This window comes from Crassostrea angulata, chromosome 6 (assembly GCF_025612915.1).
Source record: "Crassostrea angulata isolate pt1a10 chromosome 6, ASM2561291v2, whole genome shotgun sequence".
Taxonomy (NCBI): Eukaryota; Metazoa; Mollusca; class Bivalvia; order Ostreida; family Ostreidae; genus Magallana; species Magallana angulata.
The window spans coordinates 12,971,143-12,991,978 of NC_069116.1; the positions used below are offsets into that span (position 1 = coordinate 12,971,143).

The 20,836-nt window shown below is 34.0% G+C and overlaps 3 protein-coding genes across 3 annotated transcripts; 1 reads left to right on the forward strand and 2 right to left on the reverse strand.

The window, feature by feature from the left end:
* Positions 1-255: 255 nt before the first annotated feature.
* On the reverse strand, positions 256-3,377 carry LOC128189014 (B-cell CLL/lymphoma 7 protein family member A-like). The gene is made up of 7 exons (XM_052860386.1): positions 3,204-3,377; positions 2,178-2,236; positions 1,768-1,790; positions 1,538-1,664; positions 1,203-1,373; positions 581-631; positions 256-487 (listed from the first exon to the last, which is right to left on the reverse strand). The coding sequence occupies exons 1-7, from the start codon at positions 3,293-3,295 to the stop codon at positions 411-413; spliced, it is 600 nt and encodes a 199-aa protein (XP_052716346.1). The 5' UTR covers positions 3,296-3,377; the 3' UTR covers positions 256-410.
* Positions 3,378-5,554: 2,177 nt separating this feature from the next.
* Positions 5,555-10,686, reverse strand: LOC128190352 (uncharacterized). Its single transcript, XM_052862375.1, has 4 exons — positions 10,421-10,686; positions 9,645-9,880; positions 6,671-6,784; positions 5,555-6,581 (listed from the first exon to the last, which is right to left on the reverse strand). Exons 1-4 carry the CDS (start codon positions 10,631-10,633, stop codon positions 6,482-6,484), a joined length of 663 nt encoding a protein of 220 aa, XP_052718335.1. The 5' UTR covers positions 10,634-10,686; the 3' UTR covers positions 5,555-6,481.
* A 3,309-nt stretch (positions 10,687-13,995) lies between these two features.
* LOC128189701 (uncharacterized) lies at positions 13,996-18,644 on the forward strand. The gene is made up of 4 exons (XM_052861413.1): positions 13,996-14,085; positions 14,618-14,797; positions 14,905-14,969; positions 15,546-18,644. Exons 2-4 carry the CDS (start codon positions 14,634-14,636, stop codon positions 18,506-18,508), a joined length of 3,192 nt encoding a protein of 1,063 aa, XP_052717373.1. The 5' UTR covers positions 13,996-14,085; positions 14,618-14,633; the 3' UTR covers positions 18,509-18,644.
* Positions 18,645-20,836: the final 2,192 nt, after the last annotated feature.

Genomic DNA, 20,836 nt, shown 5'->3' on the forward strand with positions numbered 1-20,836 from the left:
TTATAAACTGAATATAGTTAGAAATTGTGCTTTTGCATACGTATAATAATATATTTAGATTTCATTGGAAAAAATAAGTTCAAAATTGTATTTAACTACTAAACCGAATGGGCATTTGCGCCATCTTATTCCCCCATCTTCTTTATAACCCTTCCATTTTTGATAGTGTTGCATTGGAGTACACAAATTATGCAACATATTTCTGTATGATGAATTAGGAGTGTATTTTATGTGTAGAAAATAACAAATAGAGAGTTTACTTGACACAATTTATTATGAACACATCTTTATATGCAAATAAGTATGACTGAAATACTTTTTACTTCCTAATCTTGACCTAAAATGCAAACAACATACTATGGTAGACACAAGAACTGAATATTTCACAATGAATCTGTTCTCATATAAAATCAGTTACTGGTGTCTGATTTTAATTTTTTGGTGGGTGGATCCTCTTGTTCTCTCTCCAACATGGGTGGCTCTGAATCTAAAATAGAAATCCATCAAAACATTAACTGTCTGGGTTTTTTTATGTTGCTGCCATATTTTTTTTTGTCTTTAAAAAATGTCATGGACATACCATTTGTATCCTCTGAAATCTTTTTTCTATCATCTTTGATCATTCTCATGGCTGAAAAACAAATTACCGGTACAATTATTAAAAAATAAAATTGATTGAGAGGGGATTAACACCACAGTGTTTCTACATCAGATAAAGTGTGACCAAATACAAGTATATCATTTAGTTTGTGAACCTAAAGACATGCTTCTTGTAGTAATTTTACTATTTATTGTTGTGTAATGAATTGCATAATAAATCTCGTGAATCTATTAGTTTCAGCTCATTATCAGTTCACTTTGGACACAGTATTATTGCAAAAATTTCACTTGACTAAACCTAAAGAAAAAGATCGAAATTTATTTTTTGTACATGTTGTAGTGTGTTTTGTACTTGATATGAGAACTTTAAAACTGCATTTTAAACCCTCCTTTTGACAATTAAAACAGACCCCAACTGTTATAATTCCCAATTATTTGGTACATAAAGCAAAAAAAAAAAATCTTGCAACAATTGTCTCTCTTTTCCGTAAAAAATTACATGTACAGATATAAAAAGGTGTTTTAAGAATAATTGTCATTTTTTTTAATGCTGGCCTAATCAAACTATTCCTTGGTGATGTGGTGGGTCCATCATTGCTCACCGATTCTCATGTCTGTCTGGTTGCTGTCCGTGTCCTGTGACTGGGAGAAGGCTGTGTTGCTGTTTTCAGGATAGGACTGGTACGAGTCCTCGTTCATGTTGCTGACTTGATCACTGCAGAGCGAGTCTGGTTGTGACTGCTGTGTGTTTTCATCTGTGTAGACATGCTGGGCTACAAAGTGTCACAACAAAATAATCAGGTACAAATATGACAATTAAAGAGTATCACTTTTAAACGTACTAGTGGGCTAAACAACAAACTGTTCCTTTCTTTTTTAACTTAATTGTAAGCAATACTCAAAATAAAGAATACACATTGAGAAGCATGATACTTACAGGAACTATTTTCATTCACATTGACTTTACTGACATCTGTTCCCTGAGATGCTTCATTGTCAGGATTTGAACGAGTTTTCTTTTTGATATGTGATCTCACTTTTAAACTTTTGCGGACAGCATTTGGCTATGAAATGGAAATTCACTTAGTTCAATCTCTTCAAAAAAAGTGGAATTTGAATTTTTGAAAATATTAAGAAATACTAGTTATATTTTGGTCAATAACTTACAGGTAATGGTTCTGATGCAGAAACTGTAAAATATAATTTTTAAAGCAAATGAAATTTAAAATATTAATTATATCAAACTTTAAGCATATAATTATTTAATGTTACAAGCACAGAGCATAAATGATATATATAGAACTTAAAAAAATTTTTGTATACATTTTAATTTCAACCTTTGTTCCACACTGTCAATGCACATATTCAAAATGAAGCTTACTTTAAGAAAATTTACATTACATATATACAAGTTGTATAAAGGTCAACTCCAAATGAGATTAGATAGATCTGTGTCCATAATAACAATGAGCAAAAATAATCCATTGATATACAATATTTCAAATAAAAGGGTTTATGCTGCTGGAATTATCAAGTATTTTGTTTTCTTCAATAATTTGTGATTATTCTGATTTTACCTGGAACCCATTTGTATATTCTCATAGTAGTGTCACCAATTGTAACCCATCTTTTCTCCCTGTTAAATTGTGAGAAAAAAAAAACAATCTTATCATGCCATTTTACATTGACTTGTTTGTTCTATCATAAGAAGAGCAGGGGCTCTGCATGTAGATCTTGTTACAAAAGCCAAATTAAAAAGAAAAGATAAACATCTTTTTCATTCATACTCTCACTCTAAAGCCTTTTTTTTTTATATATAGAAGCACCTTATAGGCAAAACATTTTACAGCAAACCCCTTTTTTACCTGAACAAACTTAAAAATGATGCTGCTTGTCAATCAAATGTGAAACAATAGCACCCAGTTCAACTGTTAATTTGGAGTCATTTCTATATTCAATTGTTTCATATAGACATTTAGAACAATAAGATTTCATGTGTATTTGCTGATCTCTGTATATTAATAGAGATAAGCTGTGTTCCAACTGCAGGTAGACTGCAATCTCTGGAGGCTTTAACACCTCGAGAAATTAGGCCCCACCCTCACCTGAGGTATAGAACCATTTTAGCAAGAGCTTGGACTTTGGGTAGTTGAGTCAAACGGCAATGTGACGTAGGCCTGTCTATTTCATTGTAGGCCACTCAGCCATGGCTCTTTGAAATCAACAGGATTTATCTGGCTTTTGAGCAAAGACTATGCAATCGGTGTATATTTCATTTGAAACCAGCGTCATTTTAACCTGTTTTGACGCAAAAAAAAATATGTCGTTACATCCTACTGAAAGTCCAAGGTCTTATTAAAATGGTTCTACTACCCTGTAAAAATGTACAGCGTTTAAGGTGAATAAGGCATTATATTTGAATCATTCAGCTAGTAAATCTTCTTTTTTCAAAATTTTCGCCAATAATCAGTTTAACCACATGCATTTTTGATACATTTTTAAATCCTTATATTTAAGAGAGTTTCAATAATTCTATGCACTGGTATTTTTCAACAGTTCAATAATCATGATAATGTGAGGCCATAGATGTTTGACTTACTTACCATTTTCTGACTTTATCTATTGCAGTTATAACTCTTTTAATGTCCTCTTTAGCCCTACTGCGAGTCTCTGCTCTAACTGACCTGGACAGCATAATTAAACAAGGCCTTGAGTAAAATCAGTCTCTGAACAAAGCAAAACAACTAGCAAAAATAAAGCCGGAAATAACTTTTCGTTCCGAAACGAAACTCTAACACGGTCAACATAAAAAATCCCGAATTAAGGGCTAAATGATCTTAGTCATTTTTAGCCTAGATATTAGTCTCATTTAAGAGGATTTTTTTTATAAAATATATGTAAATATTTTTTAATTAGACATCACTTAACAAAAGTAATGTCCCTTGGCCGCTACATTTGGGGACACACCACCAAAAGCCTCTTTTAAAACCTTTGATGCACAATTAATCAGAGATTACTATAAAAGTAAAAGATTCAATTTTTTTTACCATGTTTAATAAACTACTGAGTTGCAAGTCACAGTTTAGTTAAATGGCTAAATTAAAATTAAATCTAATTGAATACGCAAAAAGTTAAAATAGATTATCTAGTAGCTAGTTTTTCCTTCGTAACTTCTGTCATTCAAAAGCAAATTTCCTAACACGTGGTTAGGCGAAATTTTTGTTTTCATGTTTATTGCACAGGGCGGATAAGGGTACTGTATACAGAAACAGATCATTAATTTCTAATTCAGAGTCCAGGACAGACAAGTACATGACATATTATTATAAATACAAGAGAAAAACATGCCAACAAATGGTGTAAAAATAATATTAAATTATAACAATTATAGCAATTGACAATGTGAATTCCAACCATATTTCACTTAAAGGAGTACTATAGCATGTTATCATTTATAAATTTGCCCACAGGATTAGGAATTTCCCTGTATTCAATATTGAGTAACCAAAAAATTTTTTGTTCATTATCTAAAGCTTAAAATTTTGGAAATTTGCTTTTAATTAACTGAAATATTTCTTTTCATTTGTGATCTTATTTATTTTCTATACAATAGATAGAAATAATGCTCGACGTGGATCCAGATTTTTCCTCAAAGAGTAGGGTGGTCCGATGGAGATAATTGAGTTTACCAGGGAGTTGGGCGCCTTTTTTCGGTAACTTTACTGGCTGTGTGAATTTAATTTTTGATTTTCCAAGGGGAGGGGCGGATCCCCTCTTAATCCGCGCAACAAGACAGTTAATTAAGGTGGTATACAGTGCATGGGACACCTGTTGATATTCCTGTACATTAAAATCATAATAGTTTCAGCGGTTTAGAATTTTCAAATCCTATAAGATTTGACTAAAAAATATGTTTTAACATTTTTTTGATATGTAAAAATAACAAAACCTCCAGCGAGATTCGAACTCGAACTATTGACTTGCAAATTCGTAGTTAACGCTCAAAGCCATTGCACTAGTCTACGATGTTAGACAACTATTTGGGGGGGGGGGGGAGAATATACTTGATTTTATTATTTCGATAGGAAGATGGTCACAGTATGGAGGTTTTAAAAGGAACACACACACAATTATTTCTTCCATCTGTGTAAATTTCTCTTTCATTGAAATATGAAAGTAGAAATATTGGAACATTGCCTTTAAGGTAATCGAGATGGAAACCTGAGACATACTATAGAAACTATAATGAAGAATTGTTACATGAAATGTTAAAAACAAATTTGTTGATTTTTATAATATTAATCAATTTTATGACGTCAGTCTAAGAATGCATGGTGTATATAATCAAAAACTTTCAGCATCTTGAATGATAATACAACGTTAAACCAACGAAATTGTTTTTAAAAGATTTGCAAATCAATATTATACGGGGACGTGAAAAGTATAATTTTAATTAGATTGAGAGATCTGTCTCAGACTAGTAGTGTAATTTTGTTTGTTGTTGTCATCCTCATTGATGATTTGGCTGCGTTCAATCGTAGCCGCTAGGTAGAAGATATCTAGGTCAATTGAACGGACCGCTAGTTTAGCCGCTATGTCTCTGATTTGAGGTGCTATGTCCTCTGTAGCACACTCACCAGGTAACCGGTGTCCGAGTGAGGAAATGCGTAAAATATTTAGATTGGTAGCCTGAAACGGTCAAAACCAAGGACTTCCAACATACATGAAGATCTCCTTCATTTCACAAGCAATTAATCATAACCGTTAGGAACAAAAAAACATTATCTTGGACCATATTTAAAAGAAAAGTCTACATTGATTAAATATAAAACATATTCCAAACATTCTTAAAAGTTAAACTTCCTGGGGATCTTCTGTAACATACTTTATTTCCTCTATAAAATAGAGATATACTTGAATATGCGTAGAACAACACAGAATCAACAACAGAAAATACAATATTGCATTGCATTTATTCGACAGAAAGAGTGTGAGAGAAGACAGCAAAAACTTAGAAAATCAAACAGAAATCTATGCCATAAGCAGCATGTACTTGTACATGTATATCATTTACCTGAGGTAGGACTTACGACTAATCAAACATTTGCTAATAAAAAACAAAACAAAGTAAAAACAGGAATGGGACAGACCTGTTCAGCTAAAATGCAAACATCAGTTTTACATGAAAAGCACCAAAAAATAACAATGCCCACATGTGACAAGGACAAATCATTTATCTATAGGTGGAACACACTGTTAACTCCTAATGAGCAAAAGGAAATTTGTCTAGAAGAGTCATTCTATATATAACCCAGTTAAAAGCTCAATTGCAAAGCACTGCTTTAGAAATATTTAAAACAACCCAGCTACAACTATTACAAAACTAACAAAAAGGAAAAAAAAGATAAAAACATAGAATGATGTAAAAAGTTAAAAAAATCTCAACATAATAATTAAAAATTGTTTCTTTTTACAATTTCAAACTACACTGCAACAAAACTTACTTCAGGGTTTGGAAATTCTTAAATGCTCACCAGCAGGAGGGACACGTGATTATGGCAAACAAACCAATGCCAGGATAAACTACACAGCCAACATTCATGTACCAGGTATTTGATAACAAATATGAGGATTTACTTAATTTAAACTGATTTTCACATTACAAATATGACTTTGGTATGTGTATTGGTATGCTTAAATGGTACATTGTATCACAAAATTTATAAGAGTACATATATACAATGTATACAAAAACTCATGCATAATCATGATTATGTAATACTGTTTAATACAGTAAAATATTATAAATATAGTATTAATAGAGCATGCATATGATCTTCGTAATTGAGATTTTGTCCTCCAAAGTATAAAACGAGGCCAATTACAAGAGATTTGTTTCCATCTTCTGCTGTAGTCTCAGACTTGTTCTAATTCCCATTCTCTGAAAACTACCATTGGTCAAGGGAGATTTACCTCGCTGTCTGAAAACAATAAATAATCAACTTTGATTGCATTTCTGTATTTCATAATAAATTTTTCTTCAGTTCAGTCTGTGAAAGTAGTTTTATACCTGGTTGTTCTTTGCTTCAGATCATTGGGACTCAGGGTTGCCAGCGCCTGCATATTAGCTGTTAAGGATTCTACTTCCCTTCTCAAACGAGTTGGCGTCTCCATTTGATGAAACCTACAGTATCAATGTCAGTCATGTAAAATATTTATACAATTTTTAAATGTGTATAATATTCCACGCTGTTGTTTTTTTTCATAGATTTAACTCACTCTCATAAGAGTAATATAATATTCATGGAATTAATAAAAAATCATGCAAAGAACCAGTATAAATCAATCTTGTGAAAATCCTTTCACTAAATCAAAAGTCATTGTGGGATGTTAGTCAACTCCTTGAACTTTTCTCATTTTCATGAATAATAACTAGAACTGTCCTAATGGGACTAATACCCCCGCTAGGCTAATTTCAAATGGGACAAATAATTGAATTGAATAATAATTAAGGTTTGGAACACATACAAAAAAAATTTCTAGAAATGTAAAAAAAAAAAAAATAGTTAACAAAGAAAAATTAAAATCAAAATTGTCAGAATTTCACTGTAAATACATATCTATAACAGTAATACATTTACAAATGTATGTATTTGATGATATATTTTTTTAATTTAATTGATTTAAAGAAAAACCAACAAAATGACAATAACCCCTCCCTTTGCAGTGAATAGAAATACCGGTAGCCAAGCAATGCTCTTCTGTTGATAAAACTTTCAATATCTTTCTAATAAGAGTCTTGACAGATGCAATTAGTTGTTTCAAATTTTCCTCACTTTCTCCTATGGCACAATTGAACTCCAAATCAGAAAATTGATCCCATAGGACTATGATTTTCTTTGATGAGCTTGTTAAATTTAATAAACTCCCAAAACATGACCATAATTACCATACTATGTAAAAATATGTAAAAAAGAAAATTTAATATTACAAACAATTTTAAAATTGCCAAAACACTTCAATCATATCAGTAATTTTGAATTTCATTTAAATTAATGCCCAATAGGGTCACTTCATCAAATTACTTGACAAATAAATTTAAACAACCTCTAAAAATAGTTTAACTTCTTTAATAATAATTATATTATTTATTTCCTTATAATGATAGACCTTTTGGTTTACATGAAACAGTTTTAAAATAGCCCCAAACCATCACCCATTTTACAGATTATCAATTTCCCCTAAACACATGCTCCATCTGAACCATGGCTCAGATAATGGCTCCCTTGGGACAAATGAATTCAGCCACACTTGTCTTTGATGTTCTCATTAGCTCCTAAGAATTTATCATTGACAAACAAAAACTTTGCATTGTCAGTTGATAGAATACTTATAAAAAATAATTTTTTTTTATTAATTAAGATATAAAGACAAAAAACTCCATCTGGATGTATTTATATAAATATATTTTAGAGTGTTTTCTATTAATTAATTACTAAAATCTGTAAGGATTACCTCCATTACTTTTCAACATTAGTGTACAATATATAGAATAAGGAAAATGAAAACTGTCATAAAATCATTAAATCTTGTCTGATCTTAAAAAAAATTGCAGGTGCACATCTTCAGATGGTGTTCAACATATGTACAAATTTTCAAACTGTTCCATGCAGTAATAAAAAATTCTATAGGGGGGACAAAGTTGCGTCTACAGACAGACGGACAGGGTGAAACCAATATACCCCCCTAAACTTCGTTTGCGGGGGTATAATTATTCATTCATTTTTAATTCCATCTTCGATAGCCAAGGGTTTTTGGTCCACTTTGCTCCCCATAAACCCTTGGCGGATTTCATTACGAAAACTCTGTGACAAGCTCCGTTTTAAGATTGGCTGCAGCTGCGAGTAACAGATCCAATCGCAGTGCTGGTAAATATAAACTTTAAAAGAAAACACAAGTGTGATCTTTGGTCAAACATTCAGTGCTTTTAACAAGTTGAGACACAAGTTCTTGAGTCTTGAGTACTGTGCTTCCCCAACGATGGTCTAACCAGATTGATTTAAAAAAACCTGTATGTTTTACTGGGAATGAACATAGTTCTACAAACTTGTCAAGGCTCGCATGATAGCATGGGAAGTAAACATGGCGAATGTAAAAGTTGTCTATCCCGTTAGTATATACGTTCCTGCTTATGGTTATTGCTTTTAAGGGTTCAATGAGCTGTGTTTTGTTTAATTTCTTTGGTCCGCAATATTCACGACAAAGATACCTGGTTTTATTGCATGAAAGCTTTCATATAAATCGGCAACTTTTTCTCTCCCAGTACAGGCCCCTACAAAACACTATGAATAAAACATGCCGTGCTTTCCCTGGGTTATAACTTACCGTAATTCGTATTTAATAACATTGTTAATTATGTTCCGATATCGGTTATCAATATGTTTTCAAGTTGTATTAATGCTGTAGTGTGTATATAACCCATTGTTTAATTCGATTAAAATGTAAATATGCAAGGGGCGCAACTCAAGTTGCTCGCTAGATAGATCCACCACATCACCGAGTTTTCGTAATGAAATCCGCCAAGGGTTTATGGGGAGCAAAGTGGCTAGCGAAGATGTATTAATTCATGCTACATTTTGATTGGCTCCTTCACACATTTGTGAAAGATGTTAATGTCAGTGATGGCAATTCTGATTAAATTCAAACCTTTGCAAGCTTCTGTTATTTTAAATGTCCAAACAATCCAATCAAAATTGAGGTTTGATTTTTATAAGACTACCGGTATGTTAATCTGAATGCTTACGAATGCCACTATTAAAAACAGCATCAGCATGTTTTTAAAATTCATACTATGATTGTTTTTTCACATCCCCAACAACTTTGAAAAGAAGTTGCTTTCTCAATGGTGAAGTGAGAATTAAATATATTCATAAAAATGAGAAAAGTTCAACAATGAGATTGACCTTAAGTCAATATCAATGACAATGAGTAAACCTAAAAAAAACTGGCAATGGGTTTCCAACAATGATCATAATAACACTTACTGCATCCGCGAACGGGTTGATGTTCTGATTCCAGGTGGCGTTTTTGTTGGTGGTGTTTCAATTTGGAAGGGCGAGTACAACTTGACTTCTCTGTAGACAATTGTATTCTTCGTCTGTTTCGGTGTTGTTGGTTTCCTTTTGCTCTTTCTTTGTTTTGTTATAGTTGAATGGGTTGGTGAAGTAATCTCGTCATGGTCATTAAATCGCATTCGTCTTTTTGTAGATGATTTTATTTTCTGTGGATATGATAGGTTAAATATTCAGATTGCAAAAATTGCAATATAAATGTATAAATGAATATACATTTTTAAACATTTTACATCTATTATAAACAAATACATTTTATATTTCTGTTACGTGCATTACAACAGTACGACACTTACTGAGGAGACGGGTTATTCATTTATTGAATCATATGTCAGATTTAACACACAAAGAAATCCATATTGTAAATCACTACAATCAGTGATTGAATCACATCTAAGACCATGTGTAGAAAGGGGGTCCTTGGGAAAAATTATTTCTATATCAGCGCATAATGATGGCTTTATCTTCATTGAATTTTTAATTCATCAAGAGATGATTCAGATTGTAACATAACTTGATTAATCAAAATATTACTGCCAGATGGCTATTCAGATTAAATATCTGAATATCTGAGCATGGTGAGTAAAAATAGATTGAATTTTTATTAAACACACAATTAACTTAGAGGGAGTTTAACTTTACTAAGGAAAAATGTTTAATAAAGTACGTAAACACTTGTCGTGACAAACCTGTCGTAATGTCCCCACTACGTCTCGAACCGATCGAGTTAGGCTGGTGTTGCGCCGAAGCCTTCTTGGAGGAATGTCTTCTTGAACACAATCGTCTATTGTATCATCTATCTTGGGATTTGGTGTATTAAAATATGAATTTTCTTTACCCTTTATAACATTATATCGTTTCCCTAAATTCCACGGAAGGTGAAGCTTTTTTAACGTTTCCATTGCGCCCGATTCAAACAAACCGCCAGCAGTGTACGACTTCCCTATTAGGTCAAGGCCACGTTTAACCGGAAGCTCTGGAAAATAATGAAGACCGCATAAAAACGGACAATGGTTTGTTTGGGGAAAATTACACCGTTGAGAAAAGAATTGATAAATCATCACGATTTGTGCATTGATGGCTAAATAAAACAAAAAAATCTACACAATACTGTAAAATCGTGTTCAATTTATTTCTGTACTTCTAGCAAATAAATCCTTACCCTTGCATACATTATGTGTATGACAACTTGGCAGATACAGTATATGTACCTCCCATCGTAACTTACAGTAAAATAGTTATATATAAATTCCATCCATTTTTTGTTATAATCATGTTGTTTTATTATTTTAATGCATATGCCCCCATGAGGGCCCTTGGTTTGTGAATAAATATATACATATTACAATATATCGCATAGGCGTCGGAACAGGGGGGGGGGGGCCTAAGTTTTTTGCAAACTTAATTAGAGATGACCATCAAGCACATCAGGAGTTGTTAATGGCGCCAGCCCCCCCCCCCCCCCCCCACACGCACACTTTTCTCGCAACAAACATAATTTTTCCTAATTTTGCATACAAAAAAATGAAGTATCAGGAATTTTAAGCTGCCGCCCTCACATTTTCGGTAGAATGTAAGGAGTGATATTGAAAATTGCAGTTATAGGTAAACTACCCCCCCCCCCCCCCCCCCCCCGGATTTTTTCTTTTCAGCGCCAAATACTATTAAGTTTTGTGAACTTATGTCTCGTTCAAATGCTACAAACCTGAAAAAATTATGTTATTTTATTATCAAAATATACAGTTTGATATAATAGTCTGTCCTCCATTATTATACTTTTTCCTATCTTCATTGTATATATTGTATATTTATGCTTATTTACTATTTATCTACTACTTATCTATTCATTTATACAATGTACCTCTGACTTTTGAACTGTATATAATGATTGACCTCATGTACCATTCCATGGTGTGAGCGAAATAAACTGAATTGAATTGTTTGTCAAGATTTCTGATGATTAGTCAAGCCTTCCCCCACCACTTTCAATTTGCTTCCGACGCATGCACTGTATCGTGTCAAAAAATTTAAATATATATAATAATGTTTGGGGGTGCAGGGTGGTGATGAGGGGTCATATTTGTTTATATATATATTCTCGAAGAGCTATTTCTTTTATTCACCGCATGTTATGTTAAGCGCTATCTACATACCTGATTTTTAGTAGTTTTGTGTTAATCAATGAATAAAGAGTAAACTTTTTATTTCTATGATCATTAATTTAGTTAAGTAAAATAAAATTTAAAAGAAAAAAATTAAAATTATCCATCAGGTAAACGACAGACAGGCGTCGGCAGGCGTGTTTGAGTATGACTGTGTTATGTTACTGAATACCAACCCGTCTTATCATGGTATTATGATCTTGTTGTGATATCAATGTGCTTATATCAGGTGTATATAGTAGATTTTATCATAATTCAGATTTGAATTATTATTTAATAATACCCGGTAGTTATATTGAAGTCAATTGTCATAGTGATATTAAATGTTACTTCTAGCATTTACAAAATATTTGCGAATATATAGTAAATAGTGTTGATATACAGTATAAAAATAGCAAGAAACAAAACAAAAAAATAATTATTTAATCTTCCACTCTTTAATAAAGTTTTGAACTGCTGAAAAAAATAAGCAGTTCATTTGTATTATAAGATAAATTGTCACTACCCCAAAGAAGAAAATGTGAATTAATTAAAACTGTTTCTTCAAGTCTATTAAAAGTAATTCAAAAAATTGTTTCTTGTATTTACATAATACTCGGACACAAAGAAGAAGTGATAAACATCCTTCTTTTGACCACAAATCTAATAGGTGATTCAATAATGTTTCATCGGTACAGATCATTATTCAAAATACAGCTAGTGCTGTGTCTCAATATTTGGTATGTAAAATATTAATAGTGCGTTTACCAAATGAAAAATATTTCGGGGGTTGAGGAATACCTCAATTATCATTTTTTTCTTGAATATGTTGAGCGACGTTGCTTACCTAACTTCTAATTTGAGATTTCCATTTCCAAATGGTGCGGGTACAAAAGATTTTTTATAAAGTTCTAATCTGCTGATTGGGACAATACAATTCACGCTATTTCTTGTGTAATATATCGAGTCATTTTTTGTTACAGGAGGAATATTGTTGCTCAAGTACTCAGGTATTAACCAGTGGTCACTATCCTATTTATAGTTTTTTTTTATAGAGTCTGGTCATGTGATTTGTTTAAGAGGTATAAATTTCTTTTGTTAGAAAGGCTCTTGTTCATGATTTTGGAACTGGTCGTCATGCAGAGTGCAGGACAGACATATGCTGACATTGTCTATACTATATTTTTATAGTAATGATTTTCCAGTTTGACGTTTTATATTTTTGAAGTGTACATATCAGAAATTCCATACCCCACCAAATCAACACTATCATTCTAGAAGTCTGACCTTCGCACCTCATGAAAGGGTCCATCCTCACAATGTCATGGGTCTTGAGTCCACTCGTGGCCGTCCGGCCGTCCCGTGTGAGGATGGGGGTGGTCACTGTTATGGGGGTTTTGATGCCGCGCACAAAATAACTCTACACCTCAACCTGGAGTCTGTTTTTGTTTATTAAATTCCGTCCGGTTTCAAATATGCAAAAAACAACCTTAATAAATTCAAATGAATAGCTCTCAGACAACTCGCCCTCTTGAAAAATCACAAAAATTTCTTGATCCTAGCAGTATATGCCTTTAATTGGTCAATATAATATCTCCTCAGTAATTTCAGTCTATTCAGTGCAAATACCCCTTCCTGGAAAATTCAGACTTATTAAACAGTTAAATTCACATTGTAAAATAACTGCACGTAAACTTACCTAAACTGGGCGTTGGACCCCCCCCCCCCCCCCCAAACCCCCTGCTGCCAACAAAATTATCCCTCGGACCTCCTCAAAAATTTCAATCTTTTTAGTGCCAATACCCCTTCCTGGAAAATTCAGACTTATTAAACAGTTAAATCCACACTGTAAAATAACTGCACGTAAACTTACCTAAACTAGGCGTTGGAACCCCCCCCCCCCCCCCAACCCCCTGCCGCCAACAAAATTATCCTCCCCCCCCCCCCCCTCCGATAAATTTCTAGTTCATCCGTGGATGTCCTCTCCATTTCAGTTATTTCAACAACTGCCACTGTCAAAGCTAATTCCAACTGTTGACGTATAAAATATAATCAGCAGTTGAAGACTCCAACTCTGTGGTATAGAACTATCGGCACACCCTGTAGATATTATTATATCACGAGTTGCTTCCCATGAAATTGTACGCGCTGCTGAACTTTGCTGGTAATGTTTTATTTTATGGCAACATGATCTCAAAAGATGTCGACAAAAGGTAAGACTGTTATTTTAGCTTATGTTTAATAAATAGCAAAATGCTAAAATATATGCCATGAGCAAAAAATTTAAAATCACGGCAATGTTTTGTTTTGCGTACAGAAAGCAGCGTGTACGCCATGTTGAATAAAGTTGTACAACATGCATGTGATCTCGGTTCCATACACAGAAAACCGAATACAAAAAGAGCGCATGTCTTTATTTGTGTTTTTTGTAATAATTGCCAAACACAGAGAGGGAATTCAAAATTATAATTCGTTCTTACTTAAAATTTATGAAATGGCATATTGTTTATATAGTTGCAAGGGGTATAGTTATGCCCAAAGGTTATAATGACATTTTAAATGGAAATGCTAGAGATAGCAAATTTTGCTGTCCGATTTATATAGCGGAGTATTTTTTTTTTAAAGTCATCAGAATTCAGGAGTCTTTGCTGCATTCAATTTTAAATATAATCTAATTTGTGAAGGATTACTTTACTTTTCAAATCATAGTAAACTGATGTGATTCAAAGGTATATTCTTTTTCAGGTGAGTGCAGCCTTTGATGATGGCGGATTTCATAGGCAGTAGTCATAGACATGAAGAAGGAGATCTGTGCCCTCTCATGGTCTGTCCTGGTATCTTCCAGCGTATGGAAGCTGTCTCTTTGGAAAACAACTTCTCACAAGCTTGTCAAGTGATGGAGTACCTTCTTGATCTTCATGATAGGTACATGCATTATATAATTCAAAAAATCAAATATGTTTTGTTCTTTTGAACACAAAAATGATCTTGAAATTTGATTGCTTCTTTATTAATATTGTTATTTTATTAAGGTACAAAGATGCTAAAGACAGACAGGCTGGTTTGGACACGGAAGCAGACACCATTTCATTTTCAGGTAATATTTAGAACTGTGTATGTACAACAATAATGGTTGCAGATGTTGATAAGAAGCTGTCCAACATGAAATGTTGACATTTGACAGTGTGATTTAGAAATTTGCACAGAAATTCTTTTTGAGTTTATTTTTCATTGGAATTTTGCATTTGTACATTAATCTATACAATAAAATGCTTTCTTTGATAATGTATGCTGGATATGAAGGTAGCAACATTGCAGAAAAAATACATAAACCCCGTTGAGATAGACCCAAGTCGTTTTACCTATACGTTTCCAAGTCATCTTACATTAGAATTTGAGATTTATACTTCATGCACTCTGTGATTTTCCTTAGGTTGCTGAAGGTTTCGACCCATTGATAAACTGGTTAGAACTAGATTGTGTATATTTCAGTCTTTTTAGTCTCAATAAAGTTATGAATTGCGTTTAATTTCCGTAAGAAATAGAGAGAATCATAATTAGTGGATGTAAATATATATTTAATTTAGTAACACTAGATCATTTTCAGTATAGATTACATACCGTAGTTCTCAATTTGCATTTTAGCCACAAATGTATTTTTTTTTATTTGCAGATTTGGAAGGTTGTAAGCAGGAAGGTGGTGAAAGCAGGACAATTAAACCAATAGAATTTGACGAACCTGAGGATTTGCCAACTTCTCCTACAGGTTCCAGTGACATTATTACCAAAGTGTTCAAATGTCCCAAATGTACTTCTCAGTTTCATTCTACATTAAAGTTGCACTTTCATCTTGCAATAAAGCATCAGATCTCTTCAAGGAAAACACCACCAGGAAAAGAAATTGGTCATTCTGTGGAAACCTCATGTCCTGTTTGTGGGAAAATGTTTTTTAACACAAAGACCTTAAAATTCCATAATCATATCTGCTTTCCAAAACTACTAAAATTGAAACCAAGATGGAGAGAATTCAATAATCATCATTGTCATAGGTTGCACATCAATCCCTTGAGAAACTTGCATCAGAATAAAATCAAGAAACATTTTTTGGGGAATGGCTGTACTTGTGGACAATACTTCCATTGGAAAAGCCTTTATTTTCAGCACAAAAAAGTCTGCAAGACACAGAAAGAATCAGTAAGTTTAAAGAAGATAAGAAAACTGAAAAGCCATCAAAATCATAAAAAAGAACAGGAAAAGAAAACAATAGATACTGAATCAACAGCTTTACTAAAAGACAACAGCATGGAGGCAAAACTACGTGAGAATCTTATCAAGGAAGGAATTTCACTTTCAGAGGAGACCCAAGAACTTAATGATGTGCACAATTTATCATCCGAGAATACTGATCACAGAGTTGCAAATGATATTGTGCCTTTGAATTTTAAAATAAAAAAGGAAAGTTTGGAAAATGAGGGTAATATTCAAGAAAAAGAGCATCCTAAAGATTGTCAAAGTAACATGTCAACCATGGAAAATATTGAAAATCTTGCAGCAGCAATATCCAAATCTGGAGAAGACCACACTAAAATCAAAAGTATGGCCATTTCTGAAAACTATGCAGAAGAGAATAGCACCAAAGTGAAGGAAGAGCGATGTTCCTTGCAAGATGTTATGGAATTGCAAAATATATCAGAGGGAAAGAATATGGTTTCACAGGAAAAAGATAAAAATTCAGAACATGAGACCTTCTACATGGAGGATGAGGTAGCAGTTGTTGATTTGTCAAAAATGAATGTAGCCATGAATTGCTCTAGTTTGCAGGGAGAAACGTTGGCTCCTATCATGTCTAGCAATGTAAGACAAGAAAATCAGCTTCATCCATTAAGGACTGAAGAAAGTGAAAGTCAAAAAGAAGAACAAAAGGTTTTGAATCTCAGCAATAAACAAGATTACAGAGAGGAGAGTCTTGAAATGCAGAGGCATTATGAGCAAAGATATGGAGACAATTTTGAAATGTTTTCACAGTGCCCTAATTGTTTGGGCTCGTACAAGTCATCACAGGACCTCCTTCAGCATATCCAGAACTCTCAGTGTAGATTTGTATTTGATTTAGCTAATGCAAAAGGCACACAGCACAGAGTATGTCGAATATGCAATATAACTTTGAAAAACTTTTACTCTTTCATCCAGCATTTATATGAGAGACATGGAATTCAGGGTATTTACAATTTGAAACAGAGTTCACAAGTGAAACCATGCAAGATATGTGGTCAGAAGTTCCTTTCTGAAGCCTATCTTCGAGAACATGTTCAAGGTAAGCACAGCAGTGTAAGGCGGTATGCTTGCACTTGTGGAAAGACCTTCAAATGGAGGAGCTCTTTCAGTGGACACAGACGGAACTGTAGTGGAACAATATCGTGCATCAACAAACCATATCCAACCACCATGTGTAGGTACACCAGGAAGCGTCATGGGCTGAACCACAGTGGTAGTCTGGCATCAAACAGTGGTAACATGGTACCACCACCTATAGTGGCTAAACAAGAGAGAGAACAGCCATTGCAACCAAAGCAATTCTCCAATGACAATGGCACTGGAAAAATTCCTGGTGTTCATACCATACTGAATGACTTAAAAGTCAGGTACCCCAAACCCTCTGCTGCTGACACAGTCTCACATTTCAAAACAAAAGAACCTTCCCCTTTGCCCCCAAGAGCGCATGCAGATTTAACTGTACAGAAAATGAACAATAAGCCTTTATCTAATTCCCTAAAGACAGATCTCAACTCCCCAGCGACCCAAAAAATAATCGAAAGCTTGAAACAGCGAGCCAATGTGAAATGGCCAGCTAATAAGAATAGTCCATCAAGCAGTTTAAAACCTGAGTCTAAGACGATTAACCAGCACACTCCACAGCCGGTGACAACAGCAAATGATCCATCCAAACCTATGGCAGTTTCCTCAGCAGCAACTAATTTCTCTAAAAGTCATCATTCATTAAATTCTACACAAACTGAGAACAATGCCTTTATGCACACTTCTGGCAATCCGTATGGTATGGTTTTCCCTGTAGGAGATTCGATGGCCAATTTGAGTCAGTATATACCATATCAGAATTTCGGATTTAACGCTCTCAACATGCAACAGCTGTATCATCAAATGTCGGCGTCACTGTCCAAGATATTTTCCTCAGAGAATATTAAGGGTGACACCAATGAAAAAGGCTTGAACAGGAATGTAGAAAAACCATCGCGTGAAAACTTTCCGGGACAGTATGTAAATAAAGCTCCGAACAAGCCACGTGACATCGAGTTCTTAGGCAGCTCACAGAAAAAGCCCTCTCCATCCTCAGCAGCCCATACTGAGGGGCCTCTCTTCTGTCCTGCGTGCAAGATGTCTTTCTCGGACAAGATGTCCTTGGAAATGCATGTCTTAAAATGCAAGAATCGGTCCATGGCCGTGTACACGTGCTCTATTTGTGGGATGAAATTGCGCGGGAAGGCGTCGCTACGGGAACACACACTAGGGAAACATAGTGCTACGCGCTACTCGTGCTCGTGTGGAATGAAGTTCAAGTGGCGGAGTTCGCTGGGATCGCACCAGAAACATTGCGACCAATATCTGAAACACTTTTAGTCGTGCTGCTGTTAGAATTTTTCGATAATTATTAGTGCCATACATGTATCAGTAGAGTTTATTTTTTAGTTTTCATTGTATTTCCGTCTGTGTTGATGTTAATTTAATTCAATAAAAATTTAGAAGTTTTTACAAATTAAGTTCATCATAATGAAAATCGGTGATTATAAATTACATTCAACTAATGAAATACATTATACTGCCCATCTTCGCTGTGTGAATTTCATACAGTTGCCTCTTGGTACTACAGGTGACACTCGATGGCTCGAACTTCGATCTCTCGAAGTTCTTGATCTCTCGAAGTGACATTACGGTCCCGATTTTTTTCTCTATATAACTAAGCAAATTTAAATAAATTTACTTATTAAATGACTGTCAACTGAAAATAAGTATGCAAAAAACATTAGAATTTGAATTTTAAAAAAAGATGCAGCGATTATTACTTTGCATGAATTAGATTTACGGCGCATCATTTCATATTTCCAGTGACGACGTCAGGTGACGTCAAACCACTGAAAATCAAACTTGTTACTCTATCAAAGTAAACACCTTTCAGTTCCGCAAGTCATTTAACCTATTTTTAAAATGCACGTTCATATTATTATTTGTCAGTTTTTTTTAACAATGTCTCTCTGTCCACGCAGTTTCGACTTTAGATGTATAAGGGAAAAAAAAGCGAAATCCATAGGTGCAAGACCCGGGTTGTAAGGGGGGGGGGGGGTCTGCCGCAAGACTCAAAATATCAGTTCTTCCTTATTCTAAGTGTGATTCTGAGTTGTTTGCCAAATCCGGCGATAAAATGGTAAGGAATTCGTCAATTTATTTGAAACTTTCACAAAATGACCTTCATAAGGTGCGCTTAAACGGTACAAATGCGTACAAAATACAAAAATAAAAAATCTGACATGCTCCGTGAAGCGTATCTTATCAAAATAATTATGCTGTATATTTTTTATGGTGCATTTAATACATAAAAATCTTTACTACATATTTCTTAGAAAATACGTCAAGCTTAAATCTGAAAAGTTTCACTGGTATTATGCGAACAGAATTGTTTACTCACAATTGAAATTGTCCGCGAACTTTTCTAACAACTCTCGTAGTTTTAAGTATAATTTTTGGAAAAATTCTGCAAGATTCTTGAAAAAAAGATAGATTTATTGTATCATGATGATCTAATAAGATACTCAATGCAGACATTAGGACAAGGGTGCAATAGGGAATTTCGAATCGGTCCAATATACCTATACTATATCCAGCTCACAATTTATGACGACAATCTGAATGAGTTTAACACTACCGTGTTTTAAAATGATAAACAAAGCATGCGCGGATCCAAAAAAAAAATTTTTTTGGTCCGAGGCAATTTTTTTATTACGAAAATTTAAAAAAAAATTAATTTTTCCGACCCCCCCCCCCCCCCCTTTACAATGTAGGTCCGCGCATGAGCATGAACTTGTCGGCAATTAAGCCAAACGCATCTTAATCAGCCCTCGTCTTCATATGCCACACAGAACAATGATGATTGTGCAGATCATTAAGGTCTTCCGTTTCCAACGGAAGACCTTATTGTTTTCGTTAGGTTTCTTTTGACCTATTATTAAGGTCTTCCGTCTTCAGCGGAAGACCCTACTGTTTTTCTACGGGTTCTCATTCTTCTATATTATTATTAGGGTTTTCCGTTTTCAACGGAAAACCCTTCTGTTATTCTACGGTTTCTTTTTCTTTATTAGGGTCTTCGGTTTCCAACGGAAGACCCTCTTGTTATTCTTCGGTTTCTTTTTCTTTATTAGGGTCTTCCGTTTCCAACGGAAGACCCTCTTGTTTTTCTACTGTTTCTTTCTATTATTATTATTCTTAACATTCTTTTTCTGCCTTCTTTAAAGCTTTATTTCTCAAAAACTAATCGCCCGATTTGCACGAAATTTTCCAGACTTATAGGACATCGGAGGGGATAAATGTTTTTAGTAAAAAAATTTGTTGACGTCACTTCCGGTTTCAGATATTGACGATTTTATAAATTTTTAAGGGTCATTTTGTCCACGCATCTCCTCCATAACTAATCGAGATAGAAGCTTGAAATTTTCAGGGATTGTAGATGAATGTCTGTAGATGTACCCCCCTGCTTCCAATTATGAAAATTGCTCAAGGCCTCGAAGCTCGCCTGAACCTGAAAATTAGCACCAAATTTTTTCACGAAATTTTCGCACATTTTCTGTAATATCTTTTGATGTATAAATATTTTGTTAACACATGTAATGCAAAAGTTGTTTAATTTTGCAAGAACTTTAATTTGATATCAAGAAAAAGGGGCTGGCCCCTCAAATT

Excerpts from the sequence above, each read along its gene's own strand:
- LOC128189014 (XM_052860386.1), bottom strand. The coding sequence starts at position 3,295 with ATGCTGTCCAGGTCAGTTAGAGCAGAGACTCGCAGTAGGGCTAAAGAG. Across the intron at positions 1,374-1,537 it reads TGTGAATGAAAATAGTTCCT|CCCAGCATGTCTACACAGAT; the intron begins GTAAGTATCATG and ends GACACTTTGTAG. Across the intron at positions 488-580 it reads GATTTCAGAGGATACAAATG|ATTCAGAGCCACCCATGTTG; the intron begins GTATGTCCATGA and ends TTTCTATTTTAG.
- LOC128190352 (XM_052862375.1), bottom strand. The coding sequence starts at position 10,633 with ATGGAAACGTTAAAAAAGCTTCACCTTCCGTGGAATTTAGGGAAACGA. Across the intron at positions 9,881-10,420 it reads TAGTGGGGACATTACGACAG|AAAATAAAATCATCTACAAA; the intron begins GTTTGTCACGAC and ends TCATATCCACAG. Across the intron at positions 6,785-9,644 it reads TCAACCCGTTCGCGGATGCA|GTTTCATCAAATGGAGACGC; the intron begins GTAAGTGTTATT and ends TTGATACTGTAG.
- LOC128189701 (XM_052861413.1), top strand. The coding sequence starts at position 14,634 with ATGATGGCGGATTTCATAGGCAGTAGTCATAGACATGAAGAAGGAGAT. Across the intron at positions 14,798-14,904 it reads CTTCTTGATCTTCATGATAG|GTACAAAGATGCTAAAGACA; the intron begins GTACATGCATTA and ends TATTTTATTAAG. Across the intron at positions 14,970-15,545 it reads AGACACCATTTCATTTTCAG|ATTTGGAAGGTTGTAAGCAG; the intron begins GTAATATTTAGA and ends TTTTATTTGCAG.